Source organism: Onychostruthus taczanowskii, unplaced genomic scaffold, assembly GCF_017590055.1.
Source record: "Onychostruthus taczanowskii isolate IOZ18803 unplaced genomic scaffold, ASM1759005v1 scaffold7, whole genome shotgun sequence".
NCBI lineage: Eukaryota > Metazoa > Chordata > Aves > Passeriformes > Passeridae > Onychostruthus > Onychostruthus taczanowskii.
Window position 1 is genome coordinate 5131784 of NW_024504786.1, and position 21288 is coordinate 5153071.

Below are 21288 nucleotides of genomic sequence, written 5' to 3' on the forward strand. Positions count from 1 at the left end.
TCATGTTCACAGAACTTGTTAAAGGGAGTAGAGTTTAAAATTAGTCAACAAGGACTGACTGAGACTGATACTTTATATTTGCTGCTTCAGTGTTGCTTCCAGTTTCTGTTCTTGTACTGACAGAACCTGAAAATCAAAATGTGATTGAAATGACCACATGCATAGAGAAATATCTTCAGGATAGATCAGGGCAGTCCAGATCCCTGAAGTACACCATGATGCTGGGGTAGTTTATTGTATCCACAGCACCACTCCACCTCTCCATCTGCAAGCACACAAAATGCATCAGGGCTTTTTGTGTCCCAGCAGAGGCAGCAGCAGGAGCTACAGTTCTTCCTCGAGTTTATACCAAAGCAGTGGTCATCTTCACTGGACAGGGTTTTACAGGATCACCAGTGTCCTACTTTCTTTGAATCACCCACCTATGGACTGTTGCTGGCCCTCACAACCCCTGGACATCACCGGGAGCTGAAGTAGCCTCTTGTCTCCTGCACCTGTGTATTGTTTACTCTCTTTTCTCCTCTTCTGCCCTTGGTGCTCAGCTGGGCTTGTTTCCAAACCAATTACATGTTTTGCCATCCAGTAATAGCACCTTCTGTACATTGAGCTGTACCCAGATTTCATAGGAGAGTGCTTTTGCTATTGGTTTTAGAGACCTACTCCTGAGATAACTCCTACTCAAGAACCTGCTTTAAAAATATGCTAAAAATTGCCTTTGCTAACCAGTTACACCCAGCTGTGGTTTGACCCACAAATGTATTTTGATAAGAAGATTTAATTCTCTGGGAGATCCTTTTGTACCTTCGTCAAGCCCTGGATTGTCACAGAAGTGTCTCTAAAGGATGATGTGTTTCATGGAGCAGCTCTGCAGCCCATTTTTGCTGGAGCAGGCAGAGTTCCTCTTCAGGACTACTCACAAGGGGCATGATTTGGCATAGAGCCAGAGGTGCTGAGATTCTTGGAATATTCCATGAAGAAACATAGAGAGATGCTTCAGATTGAGTTAACTGGAGTGGTCTTATTTAGGTGCTTTAACTCGTTTTACAGAAACCAAAATACTCATTTCAGTGCCAAGTTGTTATAGAAGGACTACATTTGCTTCATGCCCTGCTGAGAGATGCTGGCAGGAGCTGTTATCAAAGACTCCTTTTCCCCTCAGTCATTTAATAGTAGCAGCTTCTCTTTTATTCTGTGCTCTCTGAGAGCAGAATAGGAAGTGATAATCTCCTTGGAATACAGCAGACACCTGTTTGATAAGTGGTAATTGCATTATTCCTGGAGGATTATCACAGTGGTGCTTGTTTCTTTGTAATCAAACTCCACTATTATAAGCAGAGCAGAACTTCACTAGAGGATACACATTCCAGGTAAGAGAAACAGAAAGTAGGAAACAATCATCCTTTTTGGAAGCTCATTTTTAGAAGTCAGTAGCACTGTGTTTTCAAGAGCTAACATTGCAAAAATCCAATTCTTCAGAAAATGATATCCATGAAGAAGAGGCAGCATAAAAATCCCATCAGTGTTTGAAGCATTTTTTTTGGAAGCAGTCCTGCTAGCACAACTGCTTGAATTGTGCCAAGGAATTATATAGTGCTGGAAACAAATCCGGGCACTTCTCTGCCATCCAAAGCATTGTACAATGTTGTGAAGTAAATGGCAGCCCACCACAGACCAGAAACGTGCCAAGTATTTGGCTGATACTCTTTGTGAATGCAAAGCAGTTCCCAAGGTGTATCTGTAAATATCTGTGGGCAATATGTGATGTGGATGAATTGTTGTTAGTTTATACTGTTTATTATTTTATTTGTCCCCGAGCTTAAAAACCTGTTAATGGTTTTGTGTCTGTTCTGAATAGTGAAAAATAAATGATTTGAGGTCAGATTCATTAAAAACAAGTATTATACTGTCTATATCCTATGGCAGTTACGTAGTTGCATAAGGAAAATACCAGAAATTTAACAGATTGTGTTGGAACATAAAAGCAAGCAAATAAAACATGAACATTTTCAGGAAAGGATATATAGCAAGACAGGTTAAAACTCTGTTGAGTGTTTTTGCAGTTGTTATGAGTCTGAATCCGTGTTAAGTGCAGCTGAATTTTTGATGTTAGAGTATCAAAAGTAAGCATACACGGTATCACAAAATACTATAACCAGACTTCAAAGCATGTGGTCATCCATAGAGAACTGATGGATGAGTGGACACTGGCCCTTTCCCATGTTTTCAGGTGCTAGAGGGATTCTTGTTCTTTTTTTTAATTGACCTTTTCTTTTCTTTACCTTGATCCCTATCTCGATGGATGCTTTGACTCCTGGTATTTGTTGTCACCCACAGACAGTCTCTCTTAATTTAGAAAAGGTTGGGAATCCCAGTTTATCTGTGAACAACACTCTGTTAGTTGTAATCTATCTTGGTTTAGTTAGAGAATTGTTTTTTTCAGTTCCAGAGCCCTTCAGGAATGTACAGTGAGTTATGACCTGTTCCCAGGCATGTGTGTTTTATAGATCAGTTCACACAGGTGTACTTATTAATAAACTCACTGGACCAATTTACATGCCTAAGTTTTAACCACTGTGTAATTAGCGAAAGCATTGCTGAGGAACTGGAAATTTGGGAAATGTGTCATTATTTGCATATCAGTATAAAGCAATTACTAAATTAAAGAGTGCACGTTGTGACAAACATGAAGCTCCTTTACTGTTGCTTTGTCAGTGCACATTAACATCAACTTGATGTGAAAGCCTGGCTTTCTCTGCATGAACTAAAAATCCTAAGGCAGAAGTACACAATGAATCACCCAGAGTTTGGAGGCTAGCACGCTGAATTGCCTTGGGGTTCAGACTGAGGAAAGAAAAAACTCATGTAAAAGACCATTGAGAAAACGTATCAGTGGAAAGTAATTAACTCAAGATCCACAATTAGCCTCATGGTCTATACTTAACTGTGTTCCAGGTCTTTCAGCGTTTATTTAATTCTGTTACCCTGTGTTTCAAATAGCTGCAAATGGCTTGGCAGATTTTTCATCCTTTTTAATATTTACAGTTTTTGTCTAACAAGAAGAATGAGCTCTGTAAGTGATCATGGGTATTTATTTCAGTCTCTCAACTATATTTCTTTTTTAGCAGAATACGTTGTATGAGGAAATATTATTTTCTTTGTGTTTCCTTTAAATATATTTGTGGTTTGAAGCAACATTAAGTACTACAGTAGCTGTCCTTCTGCTTTAATTCCTAATTTGCCTAACTAGGCTCAGTCAAATGAGAAATAATCAAAACCAGGGATAATTTTCATTCAGCCAGCAAACGAGAGGGGTAGATGCACAGTAACACGGCTGGTGATTAACAGGGCCCGTAGCAAAAATTGGCATGTGTGTTCAACCAGCACACCAGGGCTGGGTGTTCCCAGAGCACCAGGCACCACTTTTTCTCAAGCTCACAAGAATCTCCTTGTGTTTTGTGGAGCTGCCTTTAGGGTGGTGGTTGCTGCAATGCCAGCATCCCTCGCCCAGTGTCTGGGTGCCCTCCTCGCTGTGCCTTGGATCTCCTCCAGCCTCCCAGACCATCCTCAAGGTGATTCCAGAGCTGCCTCACCATACTTCTACCTTCAGCACATGTAAAGATGTGCCAGGATTGTGCCTTTACACTGCAGCAAAATAAGATACATATGCAGCAGACTTTTGGAATTTTGGCAAATTAACACAGCAGTCTCTTAATCCTAATCTAAAGAATTCATCAATTTTTAAAACATGAGTAATAGTTCAGGCACTTTTTTTTCCTTCAGTTTAGAGCTCTTAAAACTTTTGGGTTCTGTGCTTTAACTCTACAGCATTCCTTTGTGATTTTAAGCTTCATTATAGTTCAGAGATCTACCATGGGAACACGACTGAAATCCTTGGAATGAATTTCCTCCAACCTGTGTTGACAGGTTTAAATTACGTACTCTGACACTGTTCTTGTGGCTGGATTAGAAACTTTTTTTCGAGTTAAACCTGTGATAAGTAATTGTCACAGCGCTCTGGCACAAGGCTAATGTGAAGTGACGTGTCCAAACTGGCCTCAGTAACATGAAGAACCCTAACAGGTGTGAGGGGTGGATCTTCCCATGGGCCCTGCGGAACTTCTAACAGGGGAAAAATAGTAGAAAAAGTGAAATGAACCTTGAATAAAGCTGTCAGCAGTAATTATCTCAACAACACTTTGTGAGGAGTTAAAATAAGCATTACTGATTTATAACCTGAACACACTGCATGCTAGAGATGTTTTTTTCATCCAGTTAGTGTTTAAAATGAAACGTTGAATACCTGTCAAGATTTTTTTCTTTTTATTGGAGATGCATAATGAAAATGAAGTTATTTTCCAGAGGAAGTTAATTTCAAGGGCTGTCAAATTTTTTAAACTCTTCTGTTCATTTTCGTATTTGTGCAATAGTTTAATAAAATAAACAAACCTCAAGTATACTTGACTGTTTTTCCCAGCTAATGCTATTTGATGTCAAAAGACAAAGTGGCTAATGTGGAATTACATCCACTTTTTATTGTTATTCAAGGAGGGATAAGGGCTTAAATGGCAGTAGATGAGCTTTGGGTGTTTGATTTCTTTTTTTTTAATATTATGTACTGAACTTGGATAACAGTGTCTAGTTGAGGAGTTCAGACTGAAGAGAGCCCTTCAGTTCTGGGTAGTAAATCTGTCTGAGTCAATTAATTGCATAGTGCAAAAAAGCCCTTGTTTCAGTCAATTAAAAGAATGCATTTAATAGATTTGCTTTTTGAATTGCAATGTACCTTCATTTTACATTGGGGCACTTGCTCTTTGTTGGTGTGATAACACTTGTTTTATGTATACTATGTATTTCAGTATGGATAGAAGTGGTTTTAGAGTCTGTTACTACTGGAAAAATACTTGCTAACTTTTGGGAAAAAACAAGCCAAAGGATAAGCATTAATTCACAGAAAATCCTTAATCTCTTGGAGCTTTAAACATAACTTTTAAACATGAACATGCAGGAAATCTTAAATCATGTATCACTTTGCCTTTGTGAGATTATACATTGAAAAGAAGATCGGTTATTTATTGAATATATACAGTGACAAGTGATGGGTTTGGAAGTGTTGACCACCTGTTAGTTCCCAAGGAGTTCAGTGGAGGTTTGTCTGAGCACAGCAGGCTGCCCATGCACTGTTAATAATGCTTGGTTAAACAGCAGGAGCTGCAGTCATGGCAAGAACATCCTATGAAAACTCTCTCATGTCATAGGGTCATTTCTCTTGAAATGAGGAGGCTTGGAGTATCCTCAGAAATGGCATGAGTTGCTTGGGAGTCCACCATGTCCTTCTTGCATGGATTGGTTCCTCTGTTTGGATTTCCAGCCAGTAAAGAGTGTGGAGCCATCTGATAATCTCTGGAAAAGTGCAGAAGATTACCAGAGTTCCCTGGAGTAAGAGTGCTCTTATTTCCCCTGCTTCAATATTCACATGCAAGGACTATGCTGAATGCACTTAGAAACCACAATTTTATTCAACTGTTTGTTTAATGAAGAACTTCCTACTCTTGTATTTCAAGTGCAAAAAACTTCACTCATTGGCTCTATCTCTCACCCCTGGCTTGTACACTTGGATTTTTCCTACATGCCCCATTAATTGCTATATCCTGTCCATGATACAAATATTCCTTGCTTTTCCTAGCTTCCTCAGTTCTTGGAAAGGATAGATTACAAAAGGAAAATGGAAATGTGAGTGAGCCTCAGCTGTGGAGCAGCCTGACCAGTCTAGCTCCAATGGTAAACAGCAAGAAGAATAACTTAATTTCTAGGTATTCCAACTAGATTGGTTTATTATTTGTTTTATCTTATTACCTTACCTACTGTCAGTGCACTTAGGCAATGAAAACATTTGATCCCTAAAATACCTTGTATCCAAGTCCATCTAGTAGTACCATGTACATAGAAAAACAAGAACAGAAATGTTCCTTCTAGAGTTTTTGTTCCTTCTCAAACTTCATATAATTGTGTTCAAAATGCAGCTTTTTTCCCTGTATCTTCAAGAAAATCAATCCATCCATACATCCATCTGATAAATTGGCATTTATTGTACTTAGGAAATTAGTTTATGCTATAATAAAAGGTCACATAACAGAATAGTAAATTTAATATGAAAATTGAAATGCTTGGTAATGCTCCTGGTTCAGCTCTCTATCCTTATCCCTTCTCTTATCTGATGAGGGGGAAAAACCATCATGATAATTAATCCAATGAGAAAAAGGATAAAATTGTGGGAGTGAAATTTTCACAGAGGAGAGCCAGTCATTGAGTATTTTGCTATGGGCACATCTCTTAAGTTATTTTGAATAATTGAAAGTTATGAAATGTACTTGGTCATGTTTATTTCTTTATTCTTAAGCCATGTATCAGTGAGTAAACTAGTGAAGAGAAAATGTAAACAACTCACATTTTGGGCAGGGTGACAGGGCTGTCACATGGAGTATTTGAACGAGGATTAGGTTTCAGTCTGTAGGTAACAGTGCATTTGTTTTTGATTGAGATTTTTTTGTGTGATATATGTGTGTTACAAACCCCTATGTGTGTAGTGCAGCCTCCTAAGCAACCTTTAGAAAGAGCCCTTTTAATGGGAGATTTATGGGGGAGAGTCAAGTATCGGAAAACATGCTTTTTATTTTGTACGCCAGACTCTTGTTTGCTTACTTTATCTCTGAGTATTAAAAGCAGAAAATGGATTTTTTTTCCTCTACCTCAATAGAAAATCATGCTGTGATAGTTCCCCTATTTAGTTTCCTATTGAAGCAGATTGTATACAGCCAAACATGATTCTGTATTAGAAGTTTAGCTACTTGAATAATTGGACTGATTCGTAGTAGTGAAGTTACGCAGAAATTACATTTCTTTTTAGGATCTTTTTATATTAAAAATCCAGAAGGTTTATCTACTGCAAGGTTTTGGTTTTGGCTTGCCATTGTCAGGTAATGCCTGTTGCTTCACTTGCTATGTGTGTGCAAGTGAAATCTGGCATCATTTATAGAATCTTCTCCTCTGTGTGTGGATCAAGTAGTCTCTGAATTTCTGTCTGATGCTTTGTAAGATTTACAGTTTGACCTTTGAATTTCTGAGAACAAATTATCAAGAATCTCTACTTTATGCCAGAAAAAATGGTATTAGAAAATATTTTGTCATGGAAAAATACCTCTCCAATGAGTTGGAAAGAATTTGTCATTTGAGTAGTTTGAAAATAAAATTACCTCATTACAGTGACTGAAACAGTTTCTCCTTTTCAGTGGCCTTTTAAACAGCCAAAAGCTGTTCTCTTTAAAATTTACAAGTACTGGGTAATATAGCTGAAGGCTCCATTTAATAACTTGCCCTGATTAATAGGTGTCTGTATGTTCAGATAGATGCATTAATGTACCTTAAAGCAAATCAGAGTGCCCATACACTCCAAAAATCTCAAAACCCTCATTGCTCTTCTAATAATCAAAATATTAACAAAGAGCACAGAATAAACCAATATTCCCACCTTCCTTAACATTGTACCTGCTTGTTCTGCATAGTTCTTGTTTACAAAAAGCTTTATCCCTTTGCAGAGATGGGATCCCTTGATGGCAAGCATCCTGTGACCAGCCCTCAATAACTGAGGATGGGGAAGATTGTCCTGTTCTTTACAGATTATTGCCTTAAGCTGGACACTTTGGGTGTCCCAGCTATATTCTGTAAGGCATTAGAAAGCTCTTACAGCTTCCTTCACTTTCCTCATTAGGTATGGTTGCCATTCAAATCTCTTTTGAGATGCTGTTTTTCTCCATCAGTGTGTGGCTGAACATGAGGAAGGCCAATTTGTCATATCCAATTACTCCTTTCCTGATACAGTCCACTGAGCTTATAATTTTTGTATTGGCATTTCTCAGTGGAGTGAGTTCTGCAGCTGGAGTTCTCTGCTGGTATCATTCCTTCATGTTCCTTCTACTGTTTATCTTTCTCACACTTTCAGCATATTGATTAAATGTCTCTGGACTGGTACAAGAGACTGAGTTTGTTCCTTCATTTGTAATGTCAGAAGTCTGCAAGAGTGGGAATTAAGTTGTGCCAACAAACTCTTTCTAGAAGATACAAGGTTTTGAGATTATGGACTTGTAATTTTTCATATTATTCTGAGCATGAAATGGCAGCACTCTGGAATTAATTGCTCTCAATGGTTTCTTTCTCTCCTGCAGACATATTTGTATCATGAAATATTTGGGGAAAAAATACTGGGTTTAGATGGTTCTGAATTATATTTATAGAAGCTTCTACATAAAATGAATATGACATGAAGAATAATTTATTGTTTAAAGCATCTGGTCTCACTCCAGATTTGGCAAATATTTCTGGGTTAATCTGGAAGGTTGACAAAGAATCCTGCATGTTTGGATCAGAAAAGATGTTGCTTAACTTTATCCCTCGATTGCTAATGCTGGCAATTGAAAAACAAATCATCTCACACTGAGCATTTACAAATAGTATTAGTGTCTTAGAGTTGGAGAGCACAAGTGAGCACCAGACTATTTCTTTCCTCTGTAAACTGTAAGATTTTGTAGTGATTTTTCTCTTAGTAGTTAAAATCTATTTCAAGTAACCTTTTGTGCACTTTTAGTCCAGGTTGTACCCTTACCTTTTTGAATCCCAGAGCTGTTGAATCCATGTAGTATCTCTGCCGTTTCCTAAAAGAGAGTCTCCTGCTGCCACTCTCCCTTAAATGTTTGAAATCTTGAATTTTGTTTTCCTTTTCCTTAAAAGCTATAGGTAGCCAAATAGGAGATTACTTCAACTTTAAGTAAGCACAAGCAATGGCTACATAGTGTTGGACAAAAGATCTGGTTCTGGAGTTACTTCTTGCAATTTTCCTTATTTCTGATTTTGTTTCACTTTCTACCTCATGTACCTTTCAGTTCTGAGACAGTTTGCTTTGCACAAGCATAGGTTCCCTGCCTAAATAAATAAGAGTAATCTTATTTATTTTTGCTTTACTGTATTATTTCTTTCATAACCTATACCTGGTTTGTCATTCATGCACAAGTCTTGCAAATACATTTTCAGTGTCTTTTCTTGAGCATGTGGAAGCCATCTCAATCAAGCTCTGCTACCCACATAGTGGTGATTTTCATGCAAAAAGAGAAAAATTCAGAAAAGTGACTAACTTTTGGGTTTTTTCTCAGCCAGATGGGCTCATAAGCTAGAGAATATGGGTAATCAGGTACTCTGGCTACAAACCAGTTTTTGGCGTTGGTTCAGTTGTGGGGTTGGTATAAAGATTTTGTCCACTCCCATGGGAAGGTGGGTAAAATAATAATTTATTGCAATGATAATTTTCTGCATCTCTGTTTGGGAGGGGGCAGGTGCAGTATTCAGAAAGAAAAACCTCTCCTAGAGCAGTGTGAGATCTACAGTTCTTGCCACCGAGGCACTTCAGTGGTGCCCCCATCAGTACCTTGCATTCTCAGTACTAGGAAAGGATTTGCTGAGCTGCCTGGAAAACAATCTTTTGCTTAGTCTTGGTGTTTTTATGATTTCCTGAATAAAGTTTGAGCTTTTGTGGTGCTAGAGTCTGTCTTTGCAGGAGAACTCTCTGTCTTTGAATGAAGATAACTTTATTCTAGAAGAATGTTGATGCCTGTTGTTTATTTTGGAATGAAGGCAGAACTGCTATTTCTTGGCAAACAAAACCCCCAAAACTTCTCAAAAAAAAAAAAAAAAAAAAAAAAAAAAAAAGGTAAAAGAGAAGGGTGATTTCTCACACCAGTGTGCACAAACCCCCAACATTCCAGGAACTGTGTGGAGAGTAGGATGAAACAGGCTCTGATGTGGAACCCCTTCTGCTGTTAGCTGGTGTTTGAGAGACGCTTTGACACTATAATATAGGGTTGCAAATTGGAATTGCAACACCCTGCAATTGGGCCAAGTGATGAAGCAGCACAATAACTGCCTGCTTGATCTTACCCCTCTCTCTTTAATGTGCACGTAAAAGATACCGGGAGCCTTTCCAGGCATCTGTCAGGGGATCTGATGCTGTGAGAGAGGGAGCTGTGGGCTGTGTGTGGTTCCCGTGGGTGTTTGTGTGTTTTACCAGCATTTCATATGGTGTGATAACTACAGGGCAAAGTTTCAGGTTTTATAACAGTTGGGGTTTGTTTGTTATTAAAAGCTTATAAAAATAATAATTGAAATGGTGGATTATGGCAGAGAATGCAGTTCTTATGCTCTCTTGTCACAGGAGTTTCACAGGTAATTGGTCTAGACCTGGGTGTCGTCTTTAATATTTCATTTACTCCAGAGTATTAAAACTCACTTCCTTTAAGGCGATTGCTGGGCTTTTTACACAGCTAAACTTGTGTTTAACCTTGCTGTGAGAATGTGACAGTAGGCTAGTTCAGACAGGTTAACATTCATTTGGTAACCAGCCTGCTTAATCAGCCTGCTTCAACCTGCAGCAAATTAAATCTCTGTGAGTTCTAGCAGATAAGTGAGAAAGTCGCTCTGAATTATGTATAAAAAATAAATGGGGTATTTTCAGTGCTCATGGCAGTAAATGAAATTTAAGGCTTATGATTTATTTGTGGATTTTTGTTGAGAATGATTGAAATGTATTTTACCTTAATATTTTTATAGTCCAATTAGGAAAGTGCTGTATTTCTGAAATGTATAATGTAAATATTTTGTTCTGTGCCCTGCAAAAATACTAGTAAGTTTTACAGGATCTAGGTGTTTTTCTGTCCTCTCTGCATTTCATCTGAAGGAACCATTACAAAAGATGCTTTAAACACAGCCACACTACCCTTCTCCACATTACTAAAAATTGCATAGCATTAAATACTTTTTCCCTGCCAAAACCAATCAATTATCTTCATCTAAGAGCTACTCATATTGTAAAATCAGTCCAGATAGGTCTTAGGAGCTTCTGAAATTGCCATTTGTGGTCATCCAGCTTGCTTCTCCTGGACTGAAGTGCTCTCCAGAAGAGGCAGGAGGGTGGGCAGAAGCTTTAAAGGTAGGGATGGCACAGGTGGTTCTGGTCACAAAGTGGGCAGTTCTCATTTTTAGGCATTATAATTAGTGCATTTTAAATATATATATATGACCATATTTTCAAATATTATTGCTCTGTGTTTGCAGGCATCATAATAATTTTGTCTTTCAAATGACAGTAGAATTTTTCTATTGGTAGCTCTTAAAAGTTGAGGTTTAGGCATACAGCAAAAGGCAGAAGTGCTGTTTCTGTTGGCACTGGCTGCTGAACATCCATCCTGTGGACTGTGCTGACTGCAGTGTCACCAGTTTGGGCTGTGTGTCTTTGTTCACATGAGGAATATGGTGTGCACCCTTGACATTTAAAATGACCAAAAAGGAGATGAAATGTATTTTTTGAGTTGCCAATGTGATTGTGTCTGTTGTAATGTCTGCTGGTAAACAGATCTTTCGAAATACAATTTTTTTTCAAGATGATTTAACTGGGTTTAATTACTTGTATCAGTACTTACCATCTTTATTTTAACAATTGCTTCTTGATTAGCAAAAAAAAAAAATCTACATTTTTATTATCAATGCATAGCACTGCAAAAGTTGCCGTGTACAGTAATGTTTCAAGCTTCGATACTACTTCAGGAGAAAATAACAACTCAAGGCCCTTTGGAGTTTGCAGTTCCGTTTAATTTGTTTTGATACTCTGTGCATACACCTCAGTAATATTTTAGTGTAAGGAATAATTTTAGTTTTTCAGGCTTCTTAATATTTGTTTAAATAATGCAGTCTTTAATTTGAATCTCTAAACAACCTTAAACCCTCCCCCCAACCTTTAATTGAGACTGTGGCTTTAATGAAGAACCATTGCTTGCTTTGTAGATGACTTTAGCTGTGTCAGGACTGACTTTTCCTTGCCATCGACTCACAGTTGGAAGAAGATCTTCACCTGTACAAACAAGGGAGCAGTCAGAGGAGGTAAGGACATGATCTTTGTGTTACCAGTCTGCTCTAGGAAGAGGCAGGGACACCTCAGAGTGCAGTGGTCACCATCCCTCCTGTTGTGATGTGTCAATAGAATTGCATCTTACATCAATCCATTTACAGTTCCTGCAATTGTGACAAAGTGAGGAACTGGGCAAAGGAGCCATTGAAGAAAAAGAGGAAAAAGAAAGCAAACAAATCCCAGCAAAGCATCTGACTGGGAGAGATGACCTTAGCTCCTTGCACTAAAATCTTGATTTTTCTCCTTTATATGGGTATTCCATACCAATATTAAAGCCACCATTGTGTGGCTTTTCTCCCTCTTTCTTAAGCAATTAGACCAGCTCTGGTACCATTAGATGGAAAACAGCATTAACTTTGGATAAAATTTGCTCAACTATTATCTTTGATAATGCTGTATAAAATAGTAAATTAAACTGCAGTATATTTGTGTGTATTTGTCACTGTGTGTGTATTTTGTATTTCACTGAAAATGTCTGAAATAGAAGCTTACAGTGGATTTTGGGTTTTGTTTTTATACAGCAATGCACTGATGTTCATATGGTTAGTGATAGTGATGGAGATGACTTTGAAGATGCTACTGAGTTTGGAGTTGATGATGGAGAAATGTTTGGAGTAGCTTCATCTGCCTTGAGGAAATCGCCAATGAGTAAGAGTTGCAATTAACTGGAGGTTGTACAGCAGAGGTGAAGGCAGAGAGGTGGGAGGGATTTGCAGAATTAGACACTGGAAAGTGTTTTTTAATAGGAATGGTAGAATAGTTTGAATGTCCTATCTGATGGATGTACCTAAGGAAAATACTGCGCACATAACTGGCAACTATAAAAGGCTTTTCCATGTAGGGAAATTTTTAACTTTGCAACTGAAGAACAATAATTGAACTTAAAATTGATAAGTAACAAATAAAGTCAGAGAAATTGTGATCTCTATTCAAATGCACCTGTAGATAACTAGATTTCCACTTGCCTGTTTTGAAAATTCTACAGATTGTATTTTTGATTAATGTTTTAGTCCTTATGCTAATCAAGCTTCTCAGTGATTATTTCCCCTTGAATTATGAAAAGGATTGAGCAGGAGCAGTCAGTTACCTCCTACATGCAATTCTTGCATACTCTTTATTTACTTTACACCTGTGCTAGTGTTATTTCATTGAAAGTTTTTTGACAGCAGATATATGTAATAATATGGAAAACTTTTTAACATTTTCAATAGGAAGGGTTGAGCCTTTCAAGCTTTAAAGTCCAGAGTGCCAACTCTGAGCACAGGATATATCACATTACGCTGGACCTGAGGATTTTTTCTCATTGGAAAACCTGAATATATTCATGAGACCCTCTGGAAGTTTCTTGTCTTTTGAAAAGTTCATAGTCAATAGTCCTTCATGAAGTTTACATGGTTTCTTGGTAACACTTCAGTAAGCTGGGAACATGAAATACCTGTGAAGTGAATGTATTTGCATATTACAATCTGTTTCCATAGAGTTGCATTTCTTTTTTTTTTTTCTCATTTTTTTAAGTGCCAGAAAATGCTGAAAATGAAGGAGATGCCTTACTACAATTTACAGCAGAGTTTTCTTCAAGGTAAGCTTAGCCTGTTAACTGTGCAATTCTTATTATAAACTCAGTTAAAGTTAGTCAGTAATAAAAATAAGAATAAACCAAGTCTACATGTTTTCTTGTGAGATTATAACATATTTAGACATCCTAATCTAATTTATTGAAATTCTAATTCTGCTGCTAGAATTGCTTCTGAAATAAAATTATTTCTCAGCCCAAGCTGGAGTGGTTGATTTTGTCCTATTTGTTTTGCCCCTATGTAGTACCATTACTTAATTATGTAAAGGTCCAGCAGGATGAAAAAGACTGATTATATCTGATAATTTTATTATGATATGCAGGAACAGAAAAGCTGAAACTGATTAATATTGAAAAATCAATACATAGTTGTTGTAAGAGTTTTCACAATAGCAAAGTGGTTGGGTAAATATTGACTTTTAAAAAACAGAGATATTCTGGATTTTTAAAACACTTTATACTACCAAATCATGCACTGTTAAACAGTTGCTTGTTTCATTGAATAGGTAGAAGCTGCAAAGTAATGCGAAGTTTGTTTAATTTCTGCTTTGACTCCAGTGATTAAATATTCCTTTATGTGTATGAGATGCATTAATGTGTAATGGAAGAATAGCCTTCAATTAACCTTTAAGATTGTAATAAAGAGAGGAAATAAGTTGAAAATTTTATAGAAATTTTGCAGAAAATTGTGTAGAACTTAAGGTATCTACATGTGTAAACAGAATGTTTTTGTGATAAAGTTTGTAAGGTAGTAGTTCATTACTTTGAGTTTTTCAATGCCAGAAAACAAATGGGTCCTAAATATTTTCTTTCTGTCCTTTAGATGTGTAATGCTCATCTTTATAAAGATTCAGCCAATGCATTGTATTTACAGAATACATGAAAAGCTAGAATATTGCAATTACTTGATTTTGTCCTTTTTTATTAATTGGAAATTTTATCTCAAATAGATATGGTGACTGCCATCCTGTTTATTTTATTGGATCATTAGAGGCTGCTTTTCAAGAAGCCTTCTATGGGAAAGCAAGAGATGTAAGTGTGTATTAAAACTACTTTAATAAAAATAGTGGGGGAATGGAAATCACCTTAGGGGTTTCATCTTGATTTTTGAAAAGCTGAGCTACATTTTGGAGTTATTTTGCTTTTATTGTCCTAGAATAGTTGCACTCATTCAGTTGACTGACTAAAAGACTTACCTTGGTGGTTGCTGAAATCGCAGTGAATAACTGATGCTTTCTAATCATTCAGGCTGTATTTTTACTGGAGCTCTTTAGTTGTCAAAGCTACTCTTTTTCTTTTCCCCTCCTCCCTTTTCTTCCTGAAATAATGGTGTCCTAGCACCAGATAACCCTGCCTGTGAGTCTTGTGGTTGACAAGTTCACTGTTGCATGTTGGTAACTCCTTTGAAGAATGCCTAATGAAATTGTAAATTTAAATTGGAAGCTCTCTCAAATACAGTGTGCTTTTTCTTTCCCCTTTGTACAGCCTTTATCTGCCAAGTTCCAGTACTAAGGTTTGGTTGTTTAGTTTTTCTGTATATCCAGCCAGGCATCTCAAGTTTCTGTTATTCCATGCACAGTTTTAAAATCAGTATTTTAATAAAATTAGAATGGGGACAGTTTATTTAAGTTTTGGTGACTTGATTCACTAAGGAGAAACCCAAAACCCTGCATAATTAAGCACAGATAAAGCTGAAACACAAACAAGAAAATCATGCTCTTTAAATTTACTTTTTGTTTTCTTGATAGATGTTTAATTTTAAAGTGAAGAATGTAGTTATTCATATTGGAAGGAGTCTCTGTATTATGTTAGGGGCTGTTCTGATAAGTGTGAGAGTTATAAATCCATACTATATAGCTGAAGTTAACACATACTTAACACTCTAAGTTAGTGAATATTTTCATGTCTTTGCACAAAGAAGAAAATCCTGTGAATTGAACAAGGAAAGGGTGTGAGTTGGGAAGTTCATTTAGTGTCATGTCATCAGAAATGGTTGACAGTGTATCAGTGTAATAGTGGACAAAAGCTCATAAAGAACGTTCATTAACAGTTTTCTACCTATAAATCTGATACTTGTACAGTGCAGTTACTTAGTTTTTTGTTGCTCAAAGTGCAGTTACTTATTTTTTTGTTGTTCAAAATACTTCTTGTGCTACTTACGTAGCACTTCTGAAATTCATGTCACCTTACATTTGTAATATTTTGTGGTTTATTCATACCAGGTTATTATCACACTAAAACCATTATGTGTATATATATATAATATGTATGTATTTTTAGGAGAGTATTCATTTTTGTTTGTGTTGTTTGGATTGTTGGGGTTTTTTCTGAATATTGCCTTATTTTGAAAGCTCTCCCTCCCACCTTTGGAATGGCATAATTTGTATTGTAACATTCTGATTTTAAGCAAAGATATGAGAATGTGGAAATACCATATGTTTTCACTGCTTTTCCCTGTTACAAAGTAATTTTTTCAGTACTGGCTCCTGGAATTCAGAATTGAGGAAAGGGACACATTATTTCATATTTTTATCATTTAATTTCCTAAAATAATTTTTCAAATATATATCAGTATAAAAAAAAAGCTTTGGAGAAATTGCAACCTGTGTGTCTTGTCTTCTAATTTATACTATGGAGGACACTTAATTTTACCAGGGCAACAGATGAGCTGCAGGCACCAGCATTCTTCACTTGAAGTGAGAAATTGAGTTCCAAGAGTAAATAAAAACAAGATTGAAGGTTTAAATCCTCTACTAGGCTTTTTGAACTTATATACTCATTAAATGTTTATTGGAGTGGTGGGATTACGAAGGATTTGGGCAGCTTCATCAACTGGTATATACTTAATCACTAAGTAAAACACTACATTTGATAGAGTGTTTCTCACGATGCCACACTCAATCCATCTTAATGAAAACCGCTTCAAACTGATTTAATTTGAGAGCACTTGGCAGCTCGAGTGCTCAGAGATCTTGGCCTTTTCTTGACAAATTCTCAACTCTGTCCAGAGCAGAAGGTGCACTCTGCAGTTCATGTCTAGTGAGACAGCCATCAGCTGTGTTTTAAATCTGTATTGTGGATACTTTTTACCTCAAAAAAGAAAAAAAAAAGCCTAATGTGTATAAACATGAAGCTTTTTTCCAGGAATATTTTCATTTGGGTTATTTAAGGAAAATTAACTTATGTCAGAACATGTGTTTTGAATGCAGAATATGAGTTCAATTTCTTTTTATGAAAATAGATGTTTCCTGTGAAATCTCAGTGTCTTTTCATGTGTTGGAAAGGATGGTAATTCATAGTTATTTAACAAAATGTTGCTTGAAAAAGAAATACCTTCTAACAAAGTTGAGGTGTTTATCTGCTGTGTTTGAGTCATTAGCCAGTGAAGATTAACATACATGATGGGTATCTTTTAACCTTTGGAGCAACTGCTGCCACAACAATGCCAGTTTTTGATAGGAGAGGTGGAATGAGGTCAAATGTGGCTCTGCTTTAAAATCTGTATAACTCTTTGCCACAAATATATTACCAAGATATAGAGCTTGCTTTCATCAGCCAGTGTCCTTGGCCATGAAATTCCCAGCTGCCTCCAGCAGCCTGATAAGTAAGGGTGTTGTGTTTTCATTTTTTATTGTATATATGACAAGAAAATACTTTCAGTATTTCCTTTAATGGGGTCAGGAAGAGAAAGAGAGACAGAGGTTTATTAAATCAACAGTTAAGCTGGGTTTTGTGAAAGTCTTCCTCTGTCTATTGGAAAGAAGAGTTTCACTGTCACTAAGTTTCTGAGGAATGGGCTTGCTCTTGCTACAGAGCTACACTGCCATAGGAGTTGCTGCACCTGATGCCATGGAAAAAATCCTATAATAGACATTTTTAACAAGGTGTTTGGGGAAGGTGTCTTTGTGTCAGAAAGCAGTTTGTGGGTGTCTTGTGTTCTGAGACATCAGAGAGTTTATCCTAATTTGTGGTGGTGTTGTTAGTAATACTAGATTTTAATTGCCATATCACAGCCTACTGAGTTATAAATGTGAGTAATACTAAAATATTTTCTTTTATTAGAGCTTGTTTGTCTTTTCATTTTTATAGGTGGTTGCTACTCTTTTATTAAGAGAAAGAATAAAGACATTGCCTTTGCCTTTTCAGGAGCTCTTATCTTTATATACCTCTGTCAGCTCACCTCCTGCTCCTCTCTCAACCTTTCTGTCCACTGACTTTTAATAAATATGTGAAACATCTCTCTTAGCACAGATTGGTATTGTCACCTCAATATATATTCCTGCATTCTGAAAATGAACCATGTTTTTCTTCTCCTTGAATTCTGTCTTTTAAGTTCAATTTAGAAGCAGCACCATCCCTCTCACATATGGATTCTTTATTTCCTGAATACCTAGAGCAAAGTGTACTCCTTCCATGATTTGGTGTGTTCAAATAAAAGCTATTTTTTCCCCTCTTCCTTGGTGGTAGCAGAATATTCCTTCATACAGGGCTTTCTGTAGCATCATTTTTATCTGTGTAACTCAGAAAAATGTCAGCTAAATAAGTTTATACTAAACTTATTACAGATTGCACCTGGAGGAATTACCACTTAACAGATTCTGATTAAACATAAATAACCTGACCACTAATGTACATGGTCTGGTTGAAACTGGAGGACAGGTATAGAAGTATAATTCTAGCTTTTCAGGAAGAGTGAAGCAGCTGTACTATGATAAATATCAGTACATAAACTCCAATTAAGTCCCATGTTAATCACTATTTTCTTTCCAGTCTTGCCTGGTGTCTGTTAGCAGTTCTGTCCTTTAATTTGTAAATTATTTCTGAATTTGTGGATAACTATTGTTTAGAAATTTCTACTACAACACCAGTTTAGTAGCTTCACTGTTTGCCTACAAACCCTTCATTTTCCATATCTAAAGAGTAGCTTCTTCTTTCATATCTGGAGGGTTGCTCCCAAGTATGGGTCTCTCCTCTTTATTTGTTACTAAATAATGGAAGTCTTTTGAACTTGTCTACCTCACTCTGCATTTTCTCTTCTTTCAAAGCTTATGATTATAGATCTTACCTGACTTTGGTGTTAATTACTGGATACTATTTGCATTATGTAAGCTACCACTACAGGTGCAATTGATTGAAATGGAGACACAGCAGTATAATAGGATCAAATACTTGGAAGATGAAAGTAGACTAAAGCAGGCTTTAACACACCTTTACCTGGGAAAGTGGGTAGCTGTTTGAGCACCTTACCATTGGTCCTGTGGATTCTTCCTCACTGATGGGTTTTTGAGACTAGATGTTTTATTGAAAGGTAAAATTACAGGAAGTTTAAACTGGGAGTTAGTTTGGGGATGACTTATGCCACGTTTAATACAAAATATGGGATCAGAAGTTTACAGTGATCACCTCACTCCTACTTTAGGAACCTGTGGGGTACAGTTTTTTTCAGATGTCTTCTACAAGGCTAGGTGGATAGCTGTGTCCAAGGCTGATCCCATGAACTCCAAGATCACCTTGGACCGGTGGATCACATTGTGCACTTCCAAGATTTAAAGAAGTGCAAATGTATCCCTTTGTTTGTTTTAATTAATTCTCACTGCATAAAACCTGGAGAAAAAAAATTAAGATTTTGATTTGTTACCCTACCAGTTTGACAGAACATTGATGCCTCTAGTAGCTGTTACAGCATGGACTTTTCTGTCTCAGTCATTACTTGAACTTGTAAACCTGAGATTCAGAAATAACCATTCAGGTTTGTGATTTTGTTGACCCTTATGATTGCATTCCTATTCCCATTCAAGTTCATATTCTTTCGAGTTATCTGAGTTATTCACAGTATTAGGAACTGGCTGAGAAGCTTAGAAATCCCATTACCCACTGATGCCAGTTTAGTCACCTCAAGATCTTCGGGGTTTTTTGCCTCAGTGACAACTTTTCTTCTAATTCTGTACAAATGTGTTAACTTCTCTGAAGCTTTAATGCCTGGTCTTCAGCATGCACATACTCTGAAAAATGCATCCCTTGGTGGCTTAACTTCCTCAAGTCCTAAGGCCTTTGGAAGTCCATCAGGTATTCAGTGCTTAAAACCTTTCTGGTATTCCATGCCTTTCTAGGGACTAGTAAAAGTTTTTCCCTTTTGTATTTTTTAAATTAAAATTTCATGCTAAGTATATAACCTCTGAGTCATATTTTTGAAATTCCAACACAGAGCAGTCTAGTGTTCCATTAGTAGGTTTCTTTTATGTATTTTGAGACTGTTCAACAGTTTTGTAAGGCTTTTTTAGTAGTTCAAAATTCACTTCAAAATACTCACTATTAGTCATAATGCAATCCTAGAATTTACTGTGACTTTTCAAAGTCTTGAAATAAACACCAAAGGCTTGAAATAACAACCAAATCTTGCTTATAAATATGTGCTACCATGGGTTAGTAAAATAAACAAACATGAAAACAAACCCACACAACAGCAGCAACAACAACAAACTTCAAGCTGTGAGCCTTTTGCGATCATGCATTTTTCCAAGGAAAAAATGCCCCTGGCTTTCACAAATATTTTTCAAAATAATGTTTTAGCACTTCAGTTTCTCCTGCTACCCCTTTGCATTTATGATAGCAGTATGCCTGTGCCTACCCTTAACATTTTGGATGCGATATCAGGTGCAAGTATAATCTTTTATATGTGATGGAGTTTAGTCTTTGCATGGTAAGATTTGTTGATGCAACAAAAATTACATTCCCTTGGGAAGTAACTCAGTGTAAACCTCCATTGTGTTTGTGCCTGTTCTGTTTACTGAAATTTGTCCCTAAATCTTTAAGCCTAAAACTGTACATATTTTGAAACATTCTGTTGTACGGAATCTCATATTTAACAGTTTCATGGGGTTGTTTCTTTGGAAGTAAAAGTGTTTCTCAAGAGCCTTTTTTTCTGTCCGCTCCCAGTGAAAAGAGGAGAGCAAAGCCATCCGCTTACCACAAAGCAGTGCCACCACAAAGGAAAGATTAAGGGTTTAGAGAGAGGTCAATGTGGGTTTTTCTCTAACTAAACACTTTCCTAAAGTTTCCTTGTGGAAAAAATAATGAAGTCATCTCAGAGTTTTTAAAGAATTTTTATTTCTTTTTCACCGTCTGCATTCGCTTGTCTTCTCAGCATGGATGTTTAATCTTTCTAGGCTTTGTGAATTGGTCCAAATGAATAAGTGGTGAGCTGTCTCTCTAGGAGCTAGAGGCTTATTCTAAGGCCCTAATCACTGAGTAAACACATCTTTGCCCTCCCTCTCTTACAACTGCTATATAATAGTTGAGATTCTAGCACAGTAACCTGGATATTGCAGGGATCGACGCTTTGAAATGCAGAACGGCTGATCCTCAAAAACAGACAGTGCCTGATCTTCCCCTGCCTCTTTCTTCTTTTTAAATTAAATATCACCACAGAAATGCTGTTTTATTGCATGATATTGTGCATCAGTGCCCTGGATTTTCAAGTTTAGTTTCAGTCAACATTGTTGGCTGCACTTATATGGATCTCTGCATGTTGGGCTTATTAATGGCCCTTCCTGGCACATGTGTACGTGTTTCTGAAGAACATTTAAATTAAATTAGACAAACAGTAATGCAAATTACTAATCCCTTTCCCAAAGTCGAATGTTCAAATGTTCCTTTTATAAACAGTCATTAAATTTTATCCAAAGCCAGTATATGAGGCGAGAGCCCTACA

The 21288-nt window shown here is 36.8% G+C and overlaps 1 protein-coding gene across 1 annotated transcript in view; it reads left to right on the forward strand.

Annotated features, from left to right (window-relative positions):
* The window catches only part of FAF1 (Fas associated factor 1), a 152780-nt gene that overhangs the window by 88534 nt on the left and 42958 nt on the right, over positions 1 to 21288 (forward strand). The window contains exons 9-12 of the mRNA XM_041421439.1: positions 11881 to 11976; positions 12526 to 12652; positions 13520 to 13583; positions 14528 to 14609. Of these exons, the coding sequence (XP_041277373.1) occupies positions 11881 to 11976; positions 12526 to 12652; positions 13520 to 13583; positions 14528 to 14609 (369 nt within the window). The remainder of the gene's footprint in view (positions 1 to 11880; positions 11977 to 12525; positions 12653 to 13519; positions 13584 to 14527; positions 14610 to 21288) is intronic.